Below are 20,973 nucleotides of genomic sequence, written 5' to 3'. Positions count from 1 at the left end.
GTGTGGTGGCCCTGAAGGTGCTGTTGCCTGTTGGAGCTGGTCTGTGTCAGATTGTCTGTGTCCATCTTTGTTTCCCTGAAGATACCTGGTTTAGTGTGACAAAGAGGATTTTTCTCTGGCTGTTTTTGAGGTGAAACTCCTGGGCTTGTTGTTGATATCAGCTTTAAAACAACAGCCAAATCTAGAGGAATTGCAAGGCAGAGAGATCATTTTATTACAGAGAGGCAATGAAAGGAAATAAAGAGGACAAAACAATAAATAGAGTACAGGTCTGCATTGGGATACAATAGAAGTCATTTGCGTAGAGTCATTGAAAGTTTATCAGCATCAACAAACATCCATGAAATCCTTTTCCTAATGGACTCCTTGAGCTCCCTGTTCCTCATGCTGTAGATGAGGGGGTTCACTGCTGGAGGCACCAGTGAGTATAGAACAGACACCACCAGGTCCAGGGATGGGGAGGAGATGGAGGGGGGCTTCAGGCTGGCAAATGAACCAGTGCTGATAAACAGGGAGACCACGGCCAGGTGAGGGAGGCAGGTGGAAAAGGCTTTGTGCCGTCCCTGCTCAGAGGGGATCCTCAGCACGGCCATGAAGATCTGCACATAGGACACCACAATGAACACAAAACACATAGAAATTACACAGACACTAAACACAAGAAGCCCAAGTTCCCTGAGGTAGGAGTGTGAGCAGGAGAGCTTGAGGATCTGGGGGATTTCACAGAAGAACTGGCCCAGGGCATTGCCCTTGCACAGGGGCAGTGAAAATGTATTGGCCGTGTGCAGCAGAGCATTGAGAAACCCAGTGACCCAGGCAGCTGCTGCCATGTGGACACAAGCTCTGCTGCCCAGGAGGGTCCCGTAGTGCAGGGGTTTGCAGATGGCAACGTAGCGGTCGTAGGACATGACTGTGAGAAGGGAACACTCTGCACTAAGCAAGAAAAATACAAAGAAGACCTGGGCAGCACATCCTGCATAGGAAATGACCCTGGAATCCCACAGGGAATTAGCCATGGTTTTGGGGACAATGGTGGAGACGGAGCCAAGGTCGAGGAGGGCGAGGTTGAGCAGGAAGAAGTACATGGGGGTGTGGAGGTGCTGGTCCCAGGCTATGGTGGTGATGATGAGGCCGTTGCCCAGGAGGGCAGCCAGGTAGATGCCCAGGAAGAGCCAGAAGTGCAAGAGCTGCAGCTCCCGTGTGTCTGTGAACGGCAGGAGGAGGAACTGGGTGATGGAGCTGCTGTTGGACATTGGCTGCCTGTGGGCATGAGGACCTGTGCAAGGAGGAAAGGACAGTGACAAGTTAGGGGAGTCTTCTCTGAGGAAAATAAACAGGCTGTTTCTCATGGAAAACCCCCTCCCTGATGGAGGGATGTATCCGCTCATTCTCTTTTTCTACCAATTGAGAAAAACAGTTCATCACAGTTTAAAATGCAGCTTCGGCATCTGGTTTTCATGAACACACCCATGAGGCAAGATCCACTGAATTGGTGTCAGAACAAAAACTGACCCACACTCACACCCCAAACCCAGAAAGCAAGAGTACCAGGGACAGGTGGAGAAATGGGGAAGGACACTGCAGTGCTACCAGAAAATAAAGCAAGAACAGAAAGGCAGACGGGCATGCTGTGGAACCTTCTCCTGACCTGGCTGTGCTGCTGCCACTCACATAATGACACTGGAGAGCAAGTACTTTTAGCACCTTTTTTGAGTACCACGTTGCAGGAACCCTTCACCTGGAGGTCCAGCTGCTGAGGTGGAGACTCGTGACCTGGACCCCATGGCTTTGGGGCAGAGGGTCTGCTGGGGAGGAGAGGAGACCAGGGGTTGCACAGGGAAATGTGTCTGCACGGCAGGGGATTGCAGAGGGGTTCCTAAATCCCGTCCCTGGCATATCTGGTAGGAGCTCCTTCTCCCTGCCCATGTCTGTGCTGCCTGCAGCTGTGTGTCTGTCCCTGGTCTGCTCCCTGTCAGTGTCACAGACCCCGTCCCACCCGCTGTGTGCTCAGCTCTGTCCTGCTCACACCTCCTGGCACTGCCCAGGGGCAGCTCTGTGTGTGCAGGGGCTCAGGAGCAGCTCAGACCAGTCCTAACGAGAACTGGGGTGGAGAGAACCAAGAGTGGAAAACTGAAAGCACAGACTCCTTCCCTTGCAGCTGTTCCTGTATTGATGTCATTGTTCAGAAGGACCCTCTGCCATGTCTGTGGGGGGATCTGGAGCTCTGAGCAGCCCTGACCCACACAGCCCCCTCAAACCCCACAAGCTCCCTGCCTGCCCTGCCGGGGGTCGCTCCTTCCACCCACAGCTGCTGCCATGGGATCTCCCGGGCAGGCTGAGCGCTGACCCTGGCAGGCGGCAGAGTCCCTGCCCAGCACAGCCCTGGGGTGCAGGGACCCTGCTCTGCAGGACAGCCCTGGGCACCCCTGGGTGCTCCCCCTGCAATCACCCTCAGCAGAAGCTGCCATCATGCCCTATCCCTCTGACAGTGCAGCAGGGAAGCGCTGGTCTGGACCATGTTCTTCTCTTCTACATGAGAAATACTGTGAGAGAGACCTGACAGATCCTGTAAATTGTGGGATGTATCACCTTTAGGAGATCCCTCCAGGAAATGCAGCTGCATTGTCCTACAGCCAGAGACTTACCGTGTTAGAACTGTGAAGATTTGTCTCTCAATGAGCACTCAGCAACCAACCCCCCACATTGCCTTTCCCCTCTCTGTGCCTGGCTCCTGTGCCCTCGGTGCTGCAGGCAGAGCCCTCAGCCCTGCTGCGTGTGCAGAGGAGCTGCTCCTGGGCAGAGCTGTCTCTCTGCAGCGCTGCCGCTGCCATGAGCTCCCTGTGTCCCAGGAGCCCAGCCCAGCTCAGCAGCACAGGAGCAGCACAAGGAGCTTTAATGACCCCTCTGGTGGGTTTGGTGCTGAGTCCATGGACCTCAGACCCTGAGGGGAAGCTGAAGAAACTTCTCAAGAAGTCCAAGTCAGATGCAAACTCCAAAGTTTCTTGTAATGTTAATGGGTCCCACTGAGGAAAACAACTGAGAAACTGTCCCAGGGTCTGTTCAGATCAGAAATCTGGAGGCAATAATGAAAGGTCAGGAAAAGCAAAGTAAAGGTGCCTCTGATGCTAAGTAAACCTGGATGTGTTTCATTAACCAAAGGGCCAAACCTTGACTCCCCTTTGGAAATCAGATCCTGTCCCTCCCACGTTGCCCAGGGCGCTTCCTGGGACAGTGTGATGTGGGGCTGTGCAAGGCCAAGGGCAGGACTATGGTCCCACACCTCCCAGGTTCCCGGCTGGGAACAAGAGGCCATGAGGCCCCTGTGCTGCAAGGACAAGGTGTCTCCTCACAGGCATCAGAGGTGCAGACAACAGCCAGAGCCAAGGGGAGAAGGAGCTCATGTCTGGTGGAGCTTTCAGCCTCTTTCCATCCCGTGATCATCTCCACGACAGCCTGTCCTGTGCTGTGGCATCCCCTGCACCTCTGTCCCTGCAGGCTGGAGACATCCCCCCTGCTGCCCCACCTTGGTCCTGTCTGAGCATCTTCCTTCCTTTGCTGAGGTCTCTCCATCCTCCCCAGCTGGTCCTTGAAGCACAAAGCCTTGGGCTGATGCAGACTCCCTCTGCTGACCTGCTCCACCACAGCACTGCCCTTCCATCACATTCCTTTCTGCTCATGTCCTGCCTGGACCTCCCCAGCTGCACTTTGGGCCATTATTTCATTCTCATGCTCTTTCCCACTATGAAGAAACCTCCAGCACCTCTGAAACCACCCTTCAAGCACTCTCAGGCTACTCCTGCACTGCTGCAGCTCCCCAGCGCTGCTGGGCCAAAGCAGCCCAGGTCCCTCAGCACCCCACACCATGTGCACAAGGTGCTGAACCTGCCTTGGCACAGCCCTGCACTCTGCAGTTCCTCCCTGCTGCTCCAAACTGGGAAGCCGCACACTGGCACACACCCGTGTGTGTGTGGGTCACACCAGTGCTGAACCGAATGGGATGAGAACTGCAGGTGTCTGGGTCCCCACGCTCCTCCTCATGCAGCCCCGTGTGCAGCTGCCTTGTTCATGGTGAGCGTGCACCACGGGCTGGTGTGGGGACCTTGTAGTGCCCAGGCCCTTCTCCTCAGGGTCACTGCTCAGCCTGTCAGGTCCTGCTCTGTCCTGATGGATGGGGTTATTGTCCCGCCCCAATACAGAACTGGCCACTTCATCTGGTCACAATTCAGAGATTTCTGATGGATGAATGCCAGATTTTCTCAAGGTCTGGACTCTCCCTGGCCTGAAGCTCCATTTGCCCACCTGTTAATGTTTGCATGCAGACGGCTTATCCTGATGAGGATTTCTCTCCCAAGATAACAGCATGAGGAGTTACAGGACACTGCAAATACTACCTCCTGGAGAAACCGTGGGGTCTTGTGCATCTGATACTCATAATGTCAGAGGTCTGGAGTAAGAGGAGAAGTTTCTCTTCAAGTGGTAGAGCAGCAGGAATGCGTGGAGCTCTGCCTGGGGACAGACAATGTCAGCTGAATGTTGAGGAGTCAGCATGAGAGGGCAGAACAACATGGGCAGTGTTGTGGTGACTGGACATCATCTACAGACTCACTGATGAGGAAGAGGAATGAGATGAGGCCTCCTTCAGACAAATGAAAGAAGCCTCATGTTTCCAGGGCCGTGTCCTCATGGCAGACCTGAGATATCCCAATATCTGCAAGGTACCAGCCATCCAGGAGGGTTTGGAGCTCATTGACAACATCTTCCTGACACGGGTGACTGAGGAGTCAGTGGGGTGAGGTGCCCTGTGGGACTTCACACTTACAAACCAGAAAGAGTTGGTCAGGATGGAACAGTCAGGGATGGAAAGTGGAGCTGAGGCTCCTGGGAGATGAGAACAAGGCCAAGAGCAGGATTTCAGGAGAGCAAGCTTTGGCCTGCTGAGGGACCTGCTTGGGTCCTATGGGATACAACCTTGGTGTCTGCAGTGCTTTTCTCTCCCATTTCCTCCCTCCTCTCTCCCACCTGCTGTTGTGTGAAACACTAATTCCAGTAAATTTACAACATTACCTTCCATGAAAGAAAAATTCGATAAAAACCTCAATAAAACTTCAATTTTTTTGTTTTGTTTTGTTTTTTTGTTTGTTTTTTTTGTTTTTAGTTAACATTCAAATGTCATGTTTAATTTTACACAACTTCGGATCAACATGCTGGAGTACTTGAGTGCCTGGCTAAAGCCAGGCAAAGCTTCTGAGGATTTCTTGCAAGTGCCTTAATATTTTATAGATCAACAACTGCAGAATCTTTTAAATCCATGTGATTGCCCTTAAATAAGTATCTGTAATCTCAACTCATAAACAAGCAGGGAAGAAAAATGTGGGCAGATTTATTGCCCCACATGCCCTCAGTTCGTGCCAATAAAATAAAATAAAATAAAATAAAACAAAATTTGAGTTAGAGAAATCACCTCATTTCACGTTCATCTTTTCATTTGGAAAGACCAAGTTTGTCCAATTCATTTAAAAATGAGGCCAACACAAAACCACAATTCTGTTCTGCACAAAATAACTTAAAACAGCCCCCCTGTACATGTTTTTACCCCAAAACATCTGAAGAATTCAAAAAGAACTTGTGAACATGAGGAAGTTCCGTGGGATTCACGGGCGTTTTAACTCCACTGCAATGTGTAGCCTTGGCCTAATCGAAGTTCCAGGCCAGTGATTTCCAGGACCTTGGGAAAACATATTTAAAAAAGAGGCGTACTATAAAAAATTGACAGTTCTTATTTCAGATTGCTTCTCGTTACCTTCTTAATTTATCTTTTTTGATATTATATTATATCCTATCCTATTATATCATGTTATCTTACATCCTACTATATTCTATCCCATTATACTATGTAAATTATAATAATTATATCATATATTATGTTACATTCTAGCATATTATATTATCACATTATATTATAGTACATTAGGTTATGCTCCTGTTGATTTTACATATTATATTTCTATTATCAATATTCCTTTCCTATAATAATTCTACATTTTAATATATTAACACATTGTCTTTTGGCTGAAAGGCAAACGGAAACACAACTCAACACTGAGTCATAAATTGATAACTGAATAATAGTCAATTGAATTAAACATCAACGGATTTTAGCTCCGGGGGTCTCACTGAACAGCACGACCATGATTTGTGACTAGAATCATTAATTCCGGAGGAAAACTAAATGGATATACCTGTTTTTCACTGTTGTACGACACGACGTGAGGAGATGGAATTTCTTGCCCGTCCTGCGACACCATCACCCTCCGGATGGTTGAGCTCAGCCCCAAAATCTTAATTTGGGTGAACCTCACATTATTTGGATCAGCGTAACCTTGGTGCGAAACCTTTATCTCTAAAACATCCTGAAGGAAAAGAAATACAAACGTATCAGTGATTTTTTGCTTGGGCAGTTATTTGTCAGAAAACGCTTTTTCACTTCACTTCACTTCACTTCACTTCACTTCACTTCACTTTTCACTTCACTTTTCACTTCACTTTTCACTTCACTTTTCACTTCACTTTTCACTTCACTTCACCTCGCTTCACTTTTCACTTCATTTTCCGAATGTTGGCAGCTTTGATTTTCCCCCTTCCTTTGCATCCCCTGCTGCTGCATATTCAACAGATTTGTCCCGATGTGAATTTTGCAGCATAGGAAAGGGTTAAAACAAGTTGTTTTCATCATTCAAACCTTTTCTTTATTTTTTCCCTGATTTTCCAGTATTTCTCTGGAGTTTCCCAAACTACTGAATTCAGTGGAAGGATTTTTGTGCAACCACCGGTTATTGCTGAAGTCCTGCGGGCATTTTGCTGATTTATTTTTAATTTGCCTTTTACAAATGCAAAAAAAAAAAAAAAAACTTAAAATAGATTATGAAGCTCTTCATTCCCAAACTTAATTAATAATAATATGGTGATTTTATTGCATTCTTCATTCCTGATTGATTTACAACTGCTTTAATTAAGCTTTTCCTTAACAGCTTTCTGTAAAAGCAGGAAAAGGTGCATTTATTATGTCATTTTACAACTGAAAAGAGCAAAAAAACCCTTTTCTCCCTTAGCAGTTAATGTCCAATGACTTGACAAAGTCAAAATGAATGGGAAATATGAGCGTCATGAATAAAATATTAAAATTAAAATGCAGATTAAAATTATAATTAAGAATAACAAATTCTGGCCACCAGGAAAATGAAACAACACATTTTTTTGTACAAAGCATTTCTTTTAAATCGATAGTCTGTATAATTCCCATCTAATTTAATTCCAGCTATTCAACTGCTTAAAACAAAAATGTAAAGCTAATATGCAGGAAATTGCAACAATTGTAATAAGCAGCACTAATCACTGACTTTATTACACAATATTTGCTCAAGAAAAAAGCTATAATAATTAAGAATAGCAATAAAAATTAATAATAGTGACAAAAAATAAGAATAATTATTAAAATTAAGAATAAAATTGAAAATTAAGAAGAAAAATTCGTCACGAGTAGAGTCAGTGACTCCACACCGGCCTCTGTTCAAAGGTCCTGCTGGGACCTTTAAGCAGTTAACAACTGTTAACAAAAATGAAACAAAACTAACCAATTTTTGCCCAACTGGCTCTTTTCCATCAGGACATCGGATGGTGGGAGCAGAAAATCTTGTCCAATAAATAAATAAATAAATAAATAAATAAATAAATAAATAAATAAATATGTAATAATAATAATAATAATAATAATAATAATAATAATAATAATAATAATAATAATAATAATAATAATAATTTTGATAATATTATCTATTGTATATTTATCCTCTTTTAATTTCTGGGTTTGTGTATGGTTTCTAATTTACATAATAGTAGAGTATCCAGAACTGATAAATACATGTGTGTTTGTTGAGGGAGCTTCTGGTCTATCCAATGAATTTGTGTCTATGTAGACTTATGCTAAATTGAGGCTATAAAATATGCACGAGCTGATTGGCTAAAATGTCTTAATTTAAAAGAATGGTTGAAAACCGATGTGCAGGTGACACAGCTGAATCGCTCTCGAGCTTGGCGGCCTCAGGCAGGGCCAGCTGCTTTATAAATATCAATACAAATGTGTGGAACAGCCTCACTGACATAAATGAAGTTTCCCCAACTTTTTGCAAAATTAGTTTATCCATGTAGAATACACTATTGTATATATTGTCTCTTTGAAAAAAAAATAAAGAAAATATATAAAATAAAAAAGAATAAAATAAAATAAAATAAAATAAAATAAAATAAAATAAAATAAAATAAAATAATGAAATTAAATAAAATCAAGTATTAGTATTTGGATTATCATAATTCCTTCATCTTGACATTTGACTCACCTGTCGATTCTCCATCATCCCAGAATAATTCCCCAATGGCTTCGTTAGCGTCATCCAGCGCGACGATGAGTCCCAGGGGATTCTTACGGCTGTAAAAGACATTTAATATAATAAATTATGATTAATTTAAATTAAAGTATATAATAAATATAATTATTAAACGCGTTTTGTGTCCGGCTCAGCAGCAGCAAGCAGTGACTGGGAGTTATTGCCAAATTGCAAATGCTAAAGATAACTAACTAATTACTAACCCAAACCCACAGATACTGCTACTGGTAATAATGTGATGTTGTGATGTAGGGTAATATTAAGAGTAATGCTAATAATAAAACTGATATTACTGATAATACTGCTAGTGTTAATATTAGTGCTGATATTTATGACCATTCTAATTAAAAAAAAAAAAAAACGCACATTAAAATGAAAAATAAAATACCCCCCCAAATTAAAAATAAAAAGAAAGAAAAATAAAATCAAGAATAAATATAAAATAAAAACAAAATTTAAAATAAAACTTAAATATTTACCCCAACATTAAAATAAAATTTTAAAATCTTAAAAATTAGAAATAGAAACCAAACAACAAAAAAGAAAAACAATAGTTAAAATACTAAATAGCAAAAAAAAATTAACATTAACCTATAAAATAAAAATAAAACAAAATAATCAACAAAAAAAGGAAAACAAAAAATAAAATAAAAATTAAAAATAAAAATCAAAACAAAAATAAAAATAAAAATAAAAGAAAAATTAAACAAAAAATTAAAAAGAAAATAAAAATTAAAATTAATAAAATTTAAAACTTTCAAAAATATAAAAACAAACCCAGAAATTATGATAATGAGAGTAATGCCATTTTTTTCATGTGATCAGGTGGCCATGAGTGCCTTCCTGCTCCTCACTCCCCAGCAGTCCAGGCCGGGTTTACCCAGGAGTTTAGGCTGGGTTTACCCAGTTCAGGTCACATTTACTCAGTTCAGGGCAAGTTTACCCAGCAGCTCAGGCCGACCGGGTTTACCTGTCTGTAGTCATGCTGGCTGCCCTTCACTCCCCAGCAGTCCAGGCTGGGTTTACCCAGGAGTTTAGGCCGGGTTTACCCAGTTCAGGTCACATTTACTCGGTTCAGGGCAAGTTTACCCAGCAGCTCAGGCCGACCGGGTTTACCTGTCTGTAGTCGTGCTGGCTGGACCCTGGATGGGGAAGATGTGGCCGCCGCGCAGGTGCAGCCCCAGCCGCTCCGCGGGCAGGTACAGGTCCCAGTGCTGCCACCGCGCCCACAGCCGCCCACCCTAATTAACAGGGGAAATAATTAATCTTTCCTCCACAGGTGTTGCTTCTTTTTTCATTTGCCCTTTTACAACAGCTGTATCACCATGAATGTCCAACCAGCAGAGACCAGAAAACTACAAAATTCTATCTATAAATAAGTCTAATTATTGAATTTCACCTTATTAATTCACCTTATTCTAGCAGATTATTTAATTAATGAGCAACCTGGTGACAGCCTCTAACAAACCATGGCCCTTTCCCACTCACTGAAACCACCACCAAGGGGTGGGAAATGGATTTGCAACAGCAACGCTCTGTGCGTTGGTAATACTATGAATATATACTATATCTTGCTTAATATCGTAAGTGTATATTAATTACACATTCAATATAATATATTATACATTAACTATATATAAAGATCAAATATATTAAATAAATTACAATATGCAGAAATATATTGAGATATTCAGTATGTAGTTAATGTATAATATATTATATTGCATTCAATATAATATGTTATACATTAAATATATATAAAGATCAAATATATTGAGTATATTAAAAAAATTACATATATGCAGAAACATATTGAGATATTCAGTATATAGTTAATGTATAATATATTATATTGAATATTTGATCTTTATTTGTACATTTAATATGTATAGATATTAAATATTCAATATCTAAATCTTAAATACATATTTAATATCTACAAAACCACATAATCTATACTATTTTGCATATATTGTACATTCTATACATTTCCAGAAATTAGATAAGCAACGTTTTGTGCATTATTAACAATATGGACCTATTAATATGTTAATTTTTAGATATATTATTTATTTTTAGAGACTTTTTGTAGAGTTTGAAATATTTGCTATATTTAATGCTCTTTACATAATTAGTATATTTTAATATTGTAATTAATATTTTGGTAATTCATAATTTTAACGTTTCATTCAACCCGTTGCTCCCCAATCCCCAACTCAATCCCCAGGTCCGTCACCCTCATTACCCCCTAATTAATCCCAGTCACTCACCGAATGGTAATCGTACCAGACTGCGTCGGGGATGTATGCCTGGATCACCTCCACCCCCTGCCAGTGCAAAACAGAAGTTCAAGCCCTAATTTCAGCAAACTCTATAACCGTTATTGTTATTGTTAATGATGTTATTCATATTACTAATATTATTAACAATATCATGATCTATGATTCCATTAATTATATTCCTTATTAATATTATTGCTATAACTATTAATATTATTCTTTATATTATTGTTGATTTTATTATCGCTATTCACAAACATGGTAAAATCTTGGTTTTCTTTATTCCATGTTGGCTCTTTTCAGACGTTAAAAAAAACCCAACACATTTTGTTTTTCAAAACAAAAATTAATGTGGATTTTGGACAAGATTTTGCAATGGGAAAATCATCAGTTTGTACTTTAATGTTTCTCTTGGTGAATCACATGGAAAAAGTGAAATCGGGTGAGAAATGAAATGCAGAATTTTGCAAAGGAAGAGGAAGATAAAGGACAAGAAAGCAGAAATAACGGAATATAAAATTTAATGGTGCAAAAGGGCAACATTTTCTAATTCAACAGAGATAAAATTGTATTGCGGGCTCTCTCATAGCGAGTAGAAAATAAAGGAAAAAAAAGTATGAATGAGGAGTCCAAAGACAAGCATGTGTTTAGTATGCTTAAACATATACAAATGTAAAGAGATAAAAAGAAAATATAAAAATATACATAATATCATAAAAGTATATAATACATAAATTTAAAAAGAAAATTGAGTTTAAGGTTATCATTAAATTTAGAAAAAATTTAATTTAAAGGATAATTAATTTGGAGAAAATGGTGATTAATATGTATGAAAGAAAGATATAATTAAAGTTTATATTAAGACGTTTCCAGTGGAGATGTACTAAAGCTCATGAAAAAAATATGAATACAAATACATTTAAAACCTAGGGAATTCTCTTTCCCATTGTCACCAAGACAATTCAGGCTAGATAATGACCAGAGCAATTTGTTGGGTTCAATGGGGAAAATTTATCAAAATTTTTATAGTGAAATTTTTTTTTTATTTCCCAGTTTTAAAAATAGACCAGGAGTGTGAGTTCAGGGAAATACACCTGCACAAAACAGGGGAATTCAGATTTTTAAACCAAATAAAAATATCACCCCGGTCTGAATAAGTGAGAAAATCCACAGGTAGTTTCAAACAGAGGGAATAATTTGCGTTGTGTTGGTTAATTAATTACAAATCATGAATTGAGAATTACCGGCTCAAGCACAGGGGTGATGAGGAGCCCAAGACCCCAGAGGAATTGTTTATCTGCATTCCATGTCACTTCATCAGAATAAAACCTGTCAAAAATATAGGAAATCAGCAGCATTAATTGCACTTATATAAGAACAGATTAATTAATATAATCAGAAGCAATCCCAATGTTTCAAGGTCATGGTTGTCTAAAATCACTGCTGAAAAGTTTCATATGGTGAAGCTGCAAGATTATTAGAAATTAAAATAAATTGAAATTTTAAAAATAATCAAAAATTTTAAAAATAAATCAAATGTAACTTTAAGATTAAAAAAACACATTAAAATTTTAGAATATATCTGCAAATGGATAAGAATTTCATTGACTGCCAATGGCATTTTGTAACTATGAAATTATTTGAAATGAATATTTTTAGTGCTACTAATTTAATTAAGTTTCATTAACATTTGCAATGCTAGATTTAGGTTATGGCTGGAATCGATAAAACCCTGAGGATCTCTTAAACCAACATGATTCGATAATTCTGTTAATACAGCCAATGGGGAAATTGTAAATTTGTAATTTCCGGGGAAATTCTGGGAGTTGCCGGAAATTTGTGGTTCACACTCGTGGAGCAGCGGCTGCGCCACCGTGTCTCCGTGGGTGTGGGCGCGGTAGAAGAGCGTGTACAGGTACGGCAGCAGCGTGTAGCGGGTGCTCAGGTAGAGCTTGGAGGAGTTCATCAGAATGGAATCAGCACCAAAAACGGCTGGATCCTGTGGCTGGAAAGAGACAGACAGAAACACAAATAAAATAAAGGAGAAATAAAAAGAAGAAATAAGAATAGGGAATTTTAAAATAAACAAAAACATAAAACATAAATACAAATCAAAACAAAGTAAATATAAAGAAAAATAATAAAGTAAAAATAAGACCAAAAATTAAAAAATAAAATTATATGAATATGGAATTTAAAAATAAATGTAAACGTAACTAAAAATAAAATATAAATATACATAATAATAAAGTAAAAATATTAATATAATACAAATTGAAACAAAGTAAAAATAAGGAATGAAAATAAAATAAAAATAATTTTAAAATTATTTTAAAATAAAAATTGTCATTGCTCTTGCGCATTCAGGATACGACAGTGGCGGGTGGTTCTGAAAGCATGAAGCACTCGCTGCTGGTTGGAGCCGCCATCAGGTCGAAATCCATTGTCACATGAGGATTTCAGAATTTCAGAAAATGAAATGATGCCAAACCCGTCTCCTGGTACCCAAAATTAACCTGACAAAGTGGAACCTTCTGGAGCAAGGATTTCCCAAAACATCATTTTGAACCAGTGTAAGCACTAATCACAGCTAAGCTGAGGAGGCGTGGTCTAGACAATAGAGTAGTGAGGTGGGTTGCAAACTGGCTTAAGGAGAGAAGCCAGAGAGTGGTAGTCAATGGTGCGGAGTCCAGTTGGAGGCCAGTATCTAGTGCAGTGCCTCAGGGGTCAGTACTGGGGCCAATGTTATTCAATATATTCATTAACGATTTAGACGAGGGAATAGAGTGACTGTCAGCAAGTTTGCTGATGACACCAAGCTGGGAGGAGTGGCTGACACGCCAGAAGGCTGTGCTGCCATCAGAGACCTGGACAGGCTGGAGAGCTGGGTGGGGAATAACCTGATGAAATTTAACAAGGGCAAGTGTGGAGTCCTGCATCTGGGCAGGAACAACCCCAGGTTCCAGTATAGGTTGGGAAATTACATATGAGAGAGCAGTGTAGGGGAAAGGGACCTGGGGGTCCTGGTGGACAACAGGATGACCATGAGCCAGCACTGGGCCCTTGTGGCCAGGAAGGCCAATGGCATCCTGGGGGGGGTTAGAAGGGGGGTGGTTAGTAGATCGAGAGAGGTTCTCCTTCCCCTCTACTCCGCCCTGGTGAGACCACATCTGGAATATTGGGTCCAGTTCTGGCCCCTCAGTTCCAGAAGGACAGGGAACTGCTGGAGAGGGTCCAGCGTAGGGCAATGAAGATGATTAAGGGAGTGGAGCACCTCCCTTATGAAGAAAGGCTGAGGGAGCTGGGGCTCTTTAGTTTGGAGAAGAGAAGACCAAGGTGGGACCTTATTAATGTTTATAAATATATAAAGGGAGAGTGCCACGAGGACAGAGCCAGGCTCTTCTCGGTGGCAAACAATGATAGGACAAGGGGCAATGGGATCAAGCTGGAACACAAGAGGTTCCACTTAAATTTGAGAAAAAGCTTCTCTCAGTAAGGGTGACAGAGCACTGAACAGGCTGCCCAGGGAGGTTGTGGAGTCTCCTTCTCTGGAGACATTCAAAACCCATCTGGACGTGTTCCTGTGCAACCTCACCTGGGCGTTCCTGCTCCATGGGGGGATTGGACTAGATGATCTTTTGAGGTCGCTTCCAATCCCAAATATACTGTGATACTGTGATACTGTGAAGCCGCTCTGACCTGCACTGCTAACAACTAAAGCACAAGCAACCTACAAGTTTCTTGCAAGTATCGTACCAAACAGAGCATCTCCATTTCTTTTTCATCATTTTAAATGGGCAGATGGATTTTTCCACAAGAAAATCCCCAATCTAAGCAAGACTCACTGTTCAGCACACCAGTCCTGCACTGACGTTGCTGGCAATAGGCATCCTGTAGAAGATGTTCCATACTACGATTCCTGCCACAATTTTATCCCTGGGGTAGAAAATGGCACCACCGCCATGCCCTTCTCTTTGCTTTGGAACTTGAGGCACTGGGGGAAAACTTGGAGGAATGTCAATTTCTGATGCTTCTGCTTCAGTCTCTTGATCGAAGGGACCTTGTCCCTCTAGCAAAGAGATGTCCAAACATCCAGTGCAGAAGAGAAGCAGCAGCTCTTTGCTGGTGATGTTGAGAGCGGACTAAAGAGCAGGGCCCTGGAAGAGATGGAGGTGTTGTTCTTTTAGTTGCATCCAGCAAACGATTCAATAATTCGAGAATGAAACCATCCTGACATGAAGCACAGCGCTGGCCATTCCCGACTTCCATCACCAAAAGCAAAAGGCAGACCAGCTGCTTCTTTAAGGCAGCATAGACAAAATAAAGACGCTTAGAACCACAGCAGCTCTTCTGTGCAAAACCTGATCATTTGATTGCTATGGAGGAAATTCAGCCTCCCTGGGAAAATAAGTTGGAATTTTGGGAAATGACTTACCCAAGGCCTTCTTAGAGGAACGTTACGTTTGAATCCCATTTGACTATCCAAACCAGCCTTTAAAGCTTGGTGTAGGAAAGAAGCAAACAGATTGATGTCTCCGGGAGCTCTGCGGTGCGATCAGACCAACTCTCTGGGCACTACCCAGCGAGACACATAAACCTTCCCGCACGGACACAGCTCCCGAGCACGACTCCAGCCCTCCCTCATTGCTCCCTTGCATTTTTCAGCATGGCTTTTGCTGTTAATTTAGCAAGAACTCCTCCTGTTGGCAAATTACTGTTGGTAATACATAATACATAATACATAATACATAATTAATACATAATACATAATACATAATGCATAATGCATAATACATAATATATAATAAATACATAATACATAATACATAATACATAATACATAATACATATTAAAGTGAAGTACACATTGCTGAGTCAACACCTTGAACTGGGCACCTGCTGAATTGGAACTGGGAGGCTTAGAGGAGCCAACACAGCTGTGATTTAGGGCCCAGCAAGCCCCGTGTGTCAAAAGTGTTCCAAATCGTGCCGAGGAAACAGATGCTTCCCACAGAACGATGTGGGTATCTCTAGATGTACATCACTACCTTTCTGGCCACGGCCCCAACTGACTCGTTGCGGCACAGCCCCGCAGCACCAGAACATGTCGCCGGTCACCTCCCGCCTGAGGAGCGCAGGCTGGACAGCTGTGGCAAGTTACTTGCTTTGTTCCATGTCAGTTTTACTCCTTTGGCTTTTCGGGAAGTGAGGCTGTTTCACGTCCACTCCATCATGACGTTCCAATTTCCCTGAAAGTGCTGGCGTCACCAGTTCTCTTTGCTGTTCTCATCTTGCAAGTCCATGTGCTGGGCCAGGTCCTGCTGTTCCTCTGGTTCCTGGCCAGCTGCCACGATCTGAGCCACAGCCCTGCGCACGGCCTCACTGACGATGCGCTGGGCTGTGTCCCACAGAGCCGCGTCGTCGGCTGTGGCGCCCTGTGGGGCAGGTGCCGGGCACTCTGCCTCTGCTGCTGCCTCGCTGTTGGTGCTGCGAGGCCAGCCAGACCCCTCCTGGGGACCTTTATGGTGGTCCTGCAAGCGCTCCTGGACTGAGGGGGTGACCCAGGTGCTCTGGAGGGTGTGCTGGCCCAGGCTGTGGCCGATCTGCGGGCAGGAGGAGGAGCAGGACACCTCCTTGTCAGTTGGCATCTTGGGTCTCCTCTATCAAAGAGCCGCAACGGGCACCCAGGGGAGATGCTGCCTCGTGAGAAGCTGCTGCCTCCTGAGAAGCTGCTGCTCCTGAGAAGCTGCTCTCCTGGGAGTGAGCACCCCAGGGCTCTCGCTCCTTAAATACCCCCACGGTCAGGGCGGGGACCCCCGTGTCACAATGGCCTCTGGTGATGTCAACCCCGTGTCACAATGCCCTCTGGTTATGACGTCACAGAGCCAGGCGGTCGTCATGGAGACACCCACCTCCGGGCCCGGCTGGGACTGGCTGTGCGCGGCGTGGGGCAGCCCCTGCTTGAAGGAGGAGGGAGCAGAGAATGGCGAGGGAAGCTGTCCCCAGCACACAGGACCCTGTGCCCCAGAGCTTCACTCAGATGCTGCTGCCTGCTCCGCTGCACCTGCAGGAATCCACATTCAGAGGTTGTTTGCAGGACAAACCAAGGGCCATTCGACAGCCTCACCACACTGATTCTTTGTTTTTGTTGTGGTTTGATCGTGGGGAGACAATCAAAACCATGGGAAAAGGTTTCCCTTCACCCTTTTACCCCTTCCCCCTTCAGGCCACAGTAGTCTACAGTTAATCTCCACTCATTGCTAGACTTACGCACTGGCCAAATCGGGCTATTGAAAGGTGAGCGAGTCTTCCTGATCACACCCTGGCTTTCCAGTTGACCAATCAGTTTCTGAATAGGAATCCAAGAGTCCCGATTGGTGCGATACTGTCGGCGATGCACCGTTGTGGTAGCAACTGGCACCTGCTGATCACCAACCATCAGCAGTCCTACGAACAGAAGGGTCATCTGAAAGACCAGGCAAATCAGACAGCTGTTCAATTCTCTCAGTGTCCACAGATGCTGTACCAAATGCCCACCTATACCCTTTTGGGTCCTTAAAATACCCTCTCCTGAGGTAGTCTATGCCAAGGATGCACGGAGCATCTGGGCCAGTCACAATGGGATGCTTTTGCCAGGTTTTTCCAGTTAGGCTCATTTCAGCCTCTACAACAGTCAGCTCTTGGGATCCCCCAAGTCACTCCAAAAATACTGATGAGTTGTGTCCCCTTACAGCCTGAAGGAATTATTGTGCACTGAGCAGCAGTGTCCACCAAAGCCTTGTACTCCTGGGGGTGTGTTGTACCAGGCCATCCTATCTGTACCGTCCAGTAAACTCTGTTATCCCTTCCCTCCGCCTGGCTGGAGGCAGGGCACCTCTAATCTCGGTCTTCCACGGTCACTCGCTGTGAATTAGAGGTTCCTTCACGAGCACCAGAATCTCTTTTGTAAACCAGGCAGCCCTTTTCCTAGAAGCCTGCCCTGTTAACTCATGCACTCGTTCTTGAAGTTCCCCAGTAGGTTTACTGTGCCACTTACTCATATCTTCTCCCTGCTCACGTAGGAAGGACCACAGCAAACCTCTGATGGTGGCCTGCCTGTGTTCTCTCTCTGGAGATTGGGAACGCCTTCTCTCTCTCTCTGGGGACTGGAAACGCTTTCTCTCTCTCTCTGGATATTGGAAATGCTTTCTCCTAATAGCTGAAGCATTGGTTCGTACAAATCGAGAGTCATGTGTGTGTTCCCTGAGTGCTTTCATTTCTCTCAACAGCTTTTCAAAACAGTCAACAGTCGTTTCACTCAGTTTCTCCACCCTAGAGACATGAGCCCCTAGGGGATCAGAAAGGTTTTCCTCAAATTCCCGGAGCCGCTCAGTCATGTCATTAACACTTTGTCTACCGCCAGTTGACACGAACGTTCCTGCCAATTTCTTAGCATATGGAGCTGGTGCACTCTGTGAGAATCTGCGCCACATAGACCGTGTACACTCAACTCTATCTGGATTCACCCTCTCCTGGATATCTGGCCCAAAACAGATAATCTCTCGCACAGCTAACTCTCTCAGGAACTGGATACCTCGCACCATAGCATTCCATTTCCTTGATGTGCATTGACAGTCATCCTTGTTACGAAATCTTGTTTTCATGGCTGTCAAGAGTCGGGTCCAGAGGCCGTGGGGTTGGGCTCACTGGCAATTGCCCCATCAAGGGTGGAATCCCTTGACAGAGATCCCAACTGCTTGGCTTCTCCGCCCTCCAGTTCTCTTGTGTCAGCCCCGTTATCCCAGCATCGGAGCATCCAGGTTAACATATTCTCACCATCTTTACGAGTATAGTCTTTTCTCAACTCTCTCAGATGACTTGGATAAAAAGACCGGGTAATGTTCACTTCCTCCCCTGATGATGCCCCTGGGGATGAATGCAGCCCCTTGCCATCATCTGCAGCCCGATTAGTCTTCTTAGCCGCTTCTTAAAACCAGCTACTGATGCCGATATGGGCTAAAGATTATCGCTGGGCTTGTTTTTGCTACAACAGGAATAATGCCCCTTTGCAGCAGAGGATCTGCCCGTGGGCATGTCTTTACTCTTCTGCAGTTAATGAAGCGCTTCCAACACGGCACCACCTTGCATTACCCCGAGTGCTTGAATTAGGGATAATTACCATGTCTGAGCTTTCAGGCAGCCATCTGCCAGCCCACAGAACCTGGTGCCTGAGCCCAGAGGCTATGCCTATGCTTTCACACCTATGCTTTCCATAGCAGGTGCCCTGGGGTTTAGCTGAGACCTGCTCCCCCACCTGTTTTCCTACCTGGACATCTAGGAGGTGAGAGAGGCCACATGCCAAACACATGGAGCCGGCACCAAAAGGTTGAGATTCTTTAATGGAATAGACGTAGGCTGGCAGAAGAGAAGAAGTTCCTTTGTATGTGAATAACCTCCTCAGTAATTTCATGCCACCGCCATTCCCAGGTGGTTTCAGCCATGCCCAGTGCGTGACCACCAAGAGCAGGGACAACGCCCTGGGCCTCCTGGGCACAAGGACAGCCTCGGGGCCAGCAGCACCCCGAAGTCCTTCCTCCAGAGAGTGCTGAGTGCATGGGCAGTGGGTGGGGTGGGACACTGGGGGCCCATGTCACCTCCATGTCACAATGCGACCACGGGGCAATGCTGATGTCACAATGCCCCGGGGCAGTATAAAAGGGAGCAGCGTCCTGTGTCTGATGCCAGAGCTGGCCTGGAGGCAGCCTGAAGACATTGGAGAGGAAGTCCTTGAGGAGCTGGTGGAATCCCTTGACAGGGGCTGAAGGAGGAAGAGCTGGACGAGGCAGCTGGAGTTTCTCCGCTGTAAGGCCATCTCCCAGCAGGGCAACCTTCCAGGTTCATCTGATGGATGATCATCCTTTTCAGCTGGATAGCAGTAGCAAAATGAAGGGAATGCCTTCTTGGGGAGCACTGCAGAGCTCACCGTCCTGATGGAGTGGGGAGCTAGGGTCAGCAGCTGTAGGAAGTGGAATGCAGAGTGGTTTGAAGGGGGCCCGGTGCTCTCCCGGCCACCAGAAGATAGATGCGTCGTTGGCACAAGGTGATGGAGCGAATGGGTAAGCTGGGCAAGGTTCCAAGTGTTTGTCAGGGATTTCCCCAGCATGCACTGGTAGTGAAAGGAGGGGGAAGGAAAAGAGGGAGAGAGAAGAAGAGGGAGAGGGAGAGAGAGAGAGGGAAGAGGTGAAGCAAGAGGAGAAGAGAGAGAAGAGAGAAGAGAGAAGAGAGAAGAGAGAAGAGAGAAGAGAGGAAGAGAGAAGAGAGGAAGAGGAGGAAGATGAAGAGGAGGAGGAGGAGGAGGAGGAGGAGGGAGAGGAAGAGGAGGAGGAAGAGGAACATCCTTTTCAGCTGAATAGCAGCAGCAAAATGAAGGGAATAACTTCTTGAGGAGCACTGCAGAGCTCACCGTCCTGATGGAGTGGGGAGCTAGGGTCAGCAGCTGTAGGAAGTGGAATGCAGAGTGGTTTAAGGGGGCCCGGTGCTCTCCCGGCCACCAGAAGGTACATGCGTCCTTTGCACAAGGTGATGGAGCGAATGGCTAATCTGGGCAAGGTTACAAGTGTTTGTCAGCAATTTCCTCAGCATGTACTGGTAGTGAAAGGAGGGAGAAGGAGAAGAAGGAGAGAGAAGAGGGAGAGGGAAGAGGTGAAGAAAGGAGGAGAGGAGAGAAAGGAGAGGAGAGGAGAGGAGAGGAGAGGAGAGGAGAGGAGAGGAGAGGAGAGGAGAGGAGAGGAGAGGAGAGGAGAGGAGAGGAGAGGAGAGGAGAGGAGAGGAGAGGAGAGGAGAGGAGAGGAGAGGAGAGGAGAGGAGAGGAGAGGAGAGGAGAGGAGAGGAGAGGAGAGGAGAGGAGAGGAGAGGAGAGGAGAGGAGAGGAGAGGAGAGGAGAGGAGAGGAGAGGACCAGCCTGTGGGCCGAGGAGCCAGGTCTTGCTCAAATGCTCAGGGAACAGCCGATCGCCAGTGTTGGGGTCAGGAAGGAATTTTCCCCCGGGGCAGACTGGCCCTGGTCCCCGGGGTTTTTTTGCCTTCCTCTGCAGCATTGAGCATGACCACCTGTCAGAGCTCCTCTGGGCCCTTTTGGCTCGGTTCATGCCCACTGCTCTTGCCCTCCAAGGCACCACTTGTGCCCTGGTCTTCTCGGGTTCTTTCTCCCAGGGCAAGTTTGCAGCAGGAGCCAGCTCTCCTCCTTCTCCTTCTTCTAATAAGATTTGTAATTTT

The 20,973-nt window shown here is 44.5% G+C and overlaps 1 protein-coding gene across 1 annotated transcript; it reads right to left on the bottom strand.

The window, feature by feature from the left end:
• Positions 1–293: 293 nt before the first annotated feature.
• On the bottom strand, positions 294–1,253 carry LOC135577969 (olfactory receptor 14J1-like). Its single transcript, XM_065048122.1, has one exon. The coding sequence runs from the start codon at positions 1,251–1,253 to the stop codon at positions 294–296; it is 960 nt and encodes a 319-aa protein (XP_064904194.1).
• Positions 1,254–20,973: the final 19,720 nt, after the last annotated feature.

This window comes from Columba livia, unplaced genomic scaffold (assembly GCF_036013475.1).
Source record: "Columba livia isolate bColLiv1 breed racing homer unplaced genomic scaffold, bColLiv1.pat.W.v2 Scaffold_203, whole genome shotgun sequence".
NCBI lineage: Eukaryota > Metazoa > Chordata > Aves > Columbiformes > Columbidae > Columba > Columba livia.
This window is presented reverse-complemented; position numbering and strand designations above follow the sequence as displayed.

Excerpts from the sequence above, each read along its gene's own strand:
- LOC135577969 (XM_065048122.1), bottom strand. The coding sequence starts at position 1,253 with ATGTCCAACAGCAGCTCCATCACCCAGTTCCTCCTCCTGCCGTTCACA.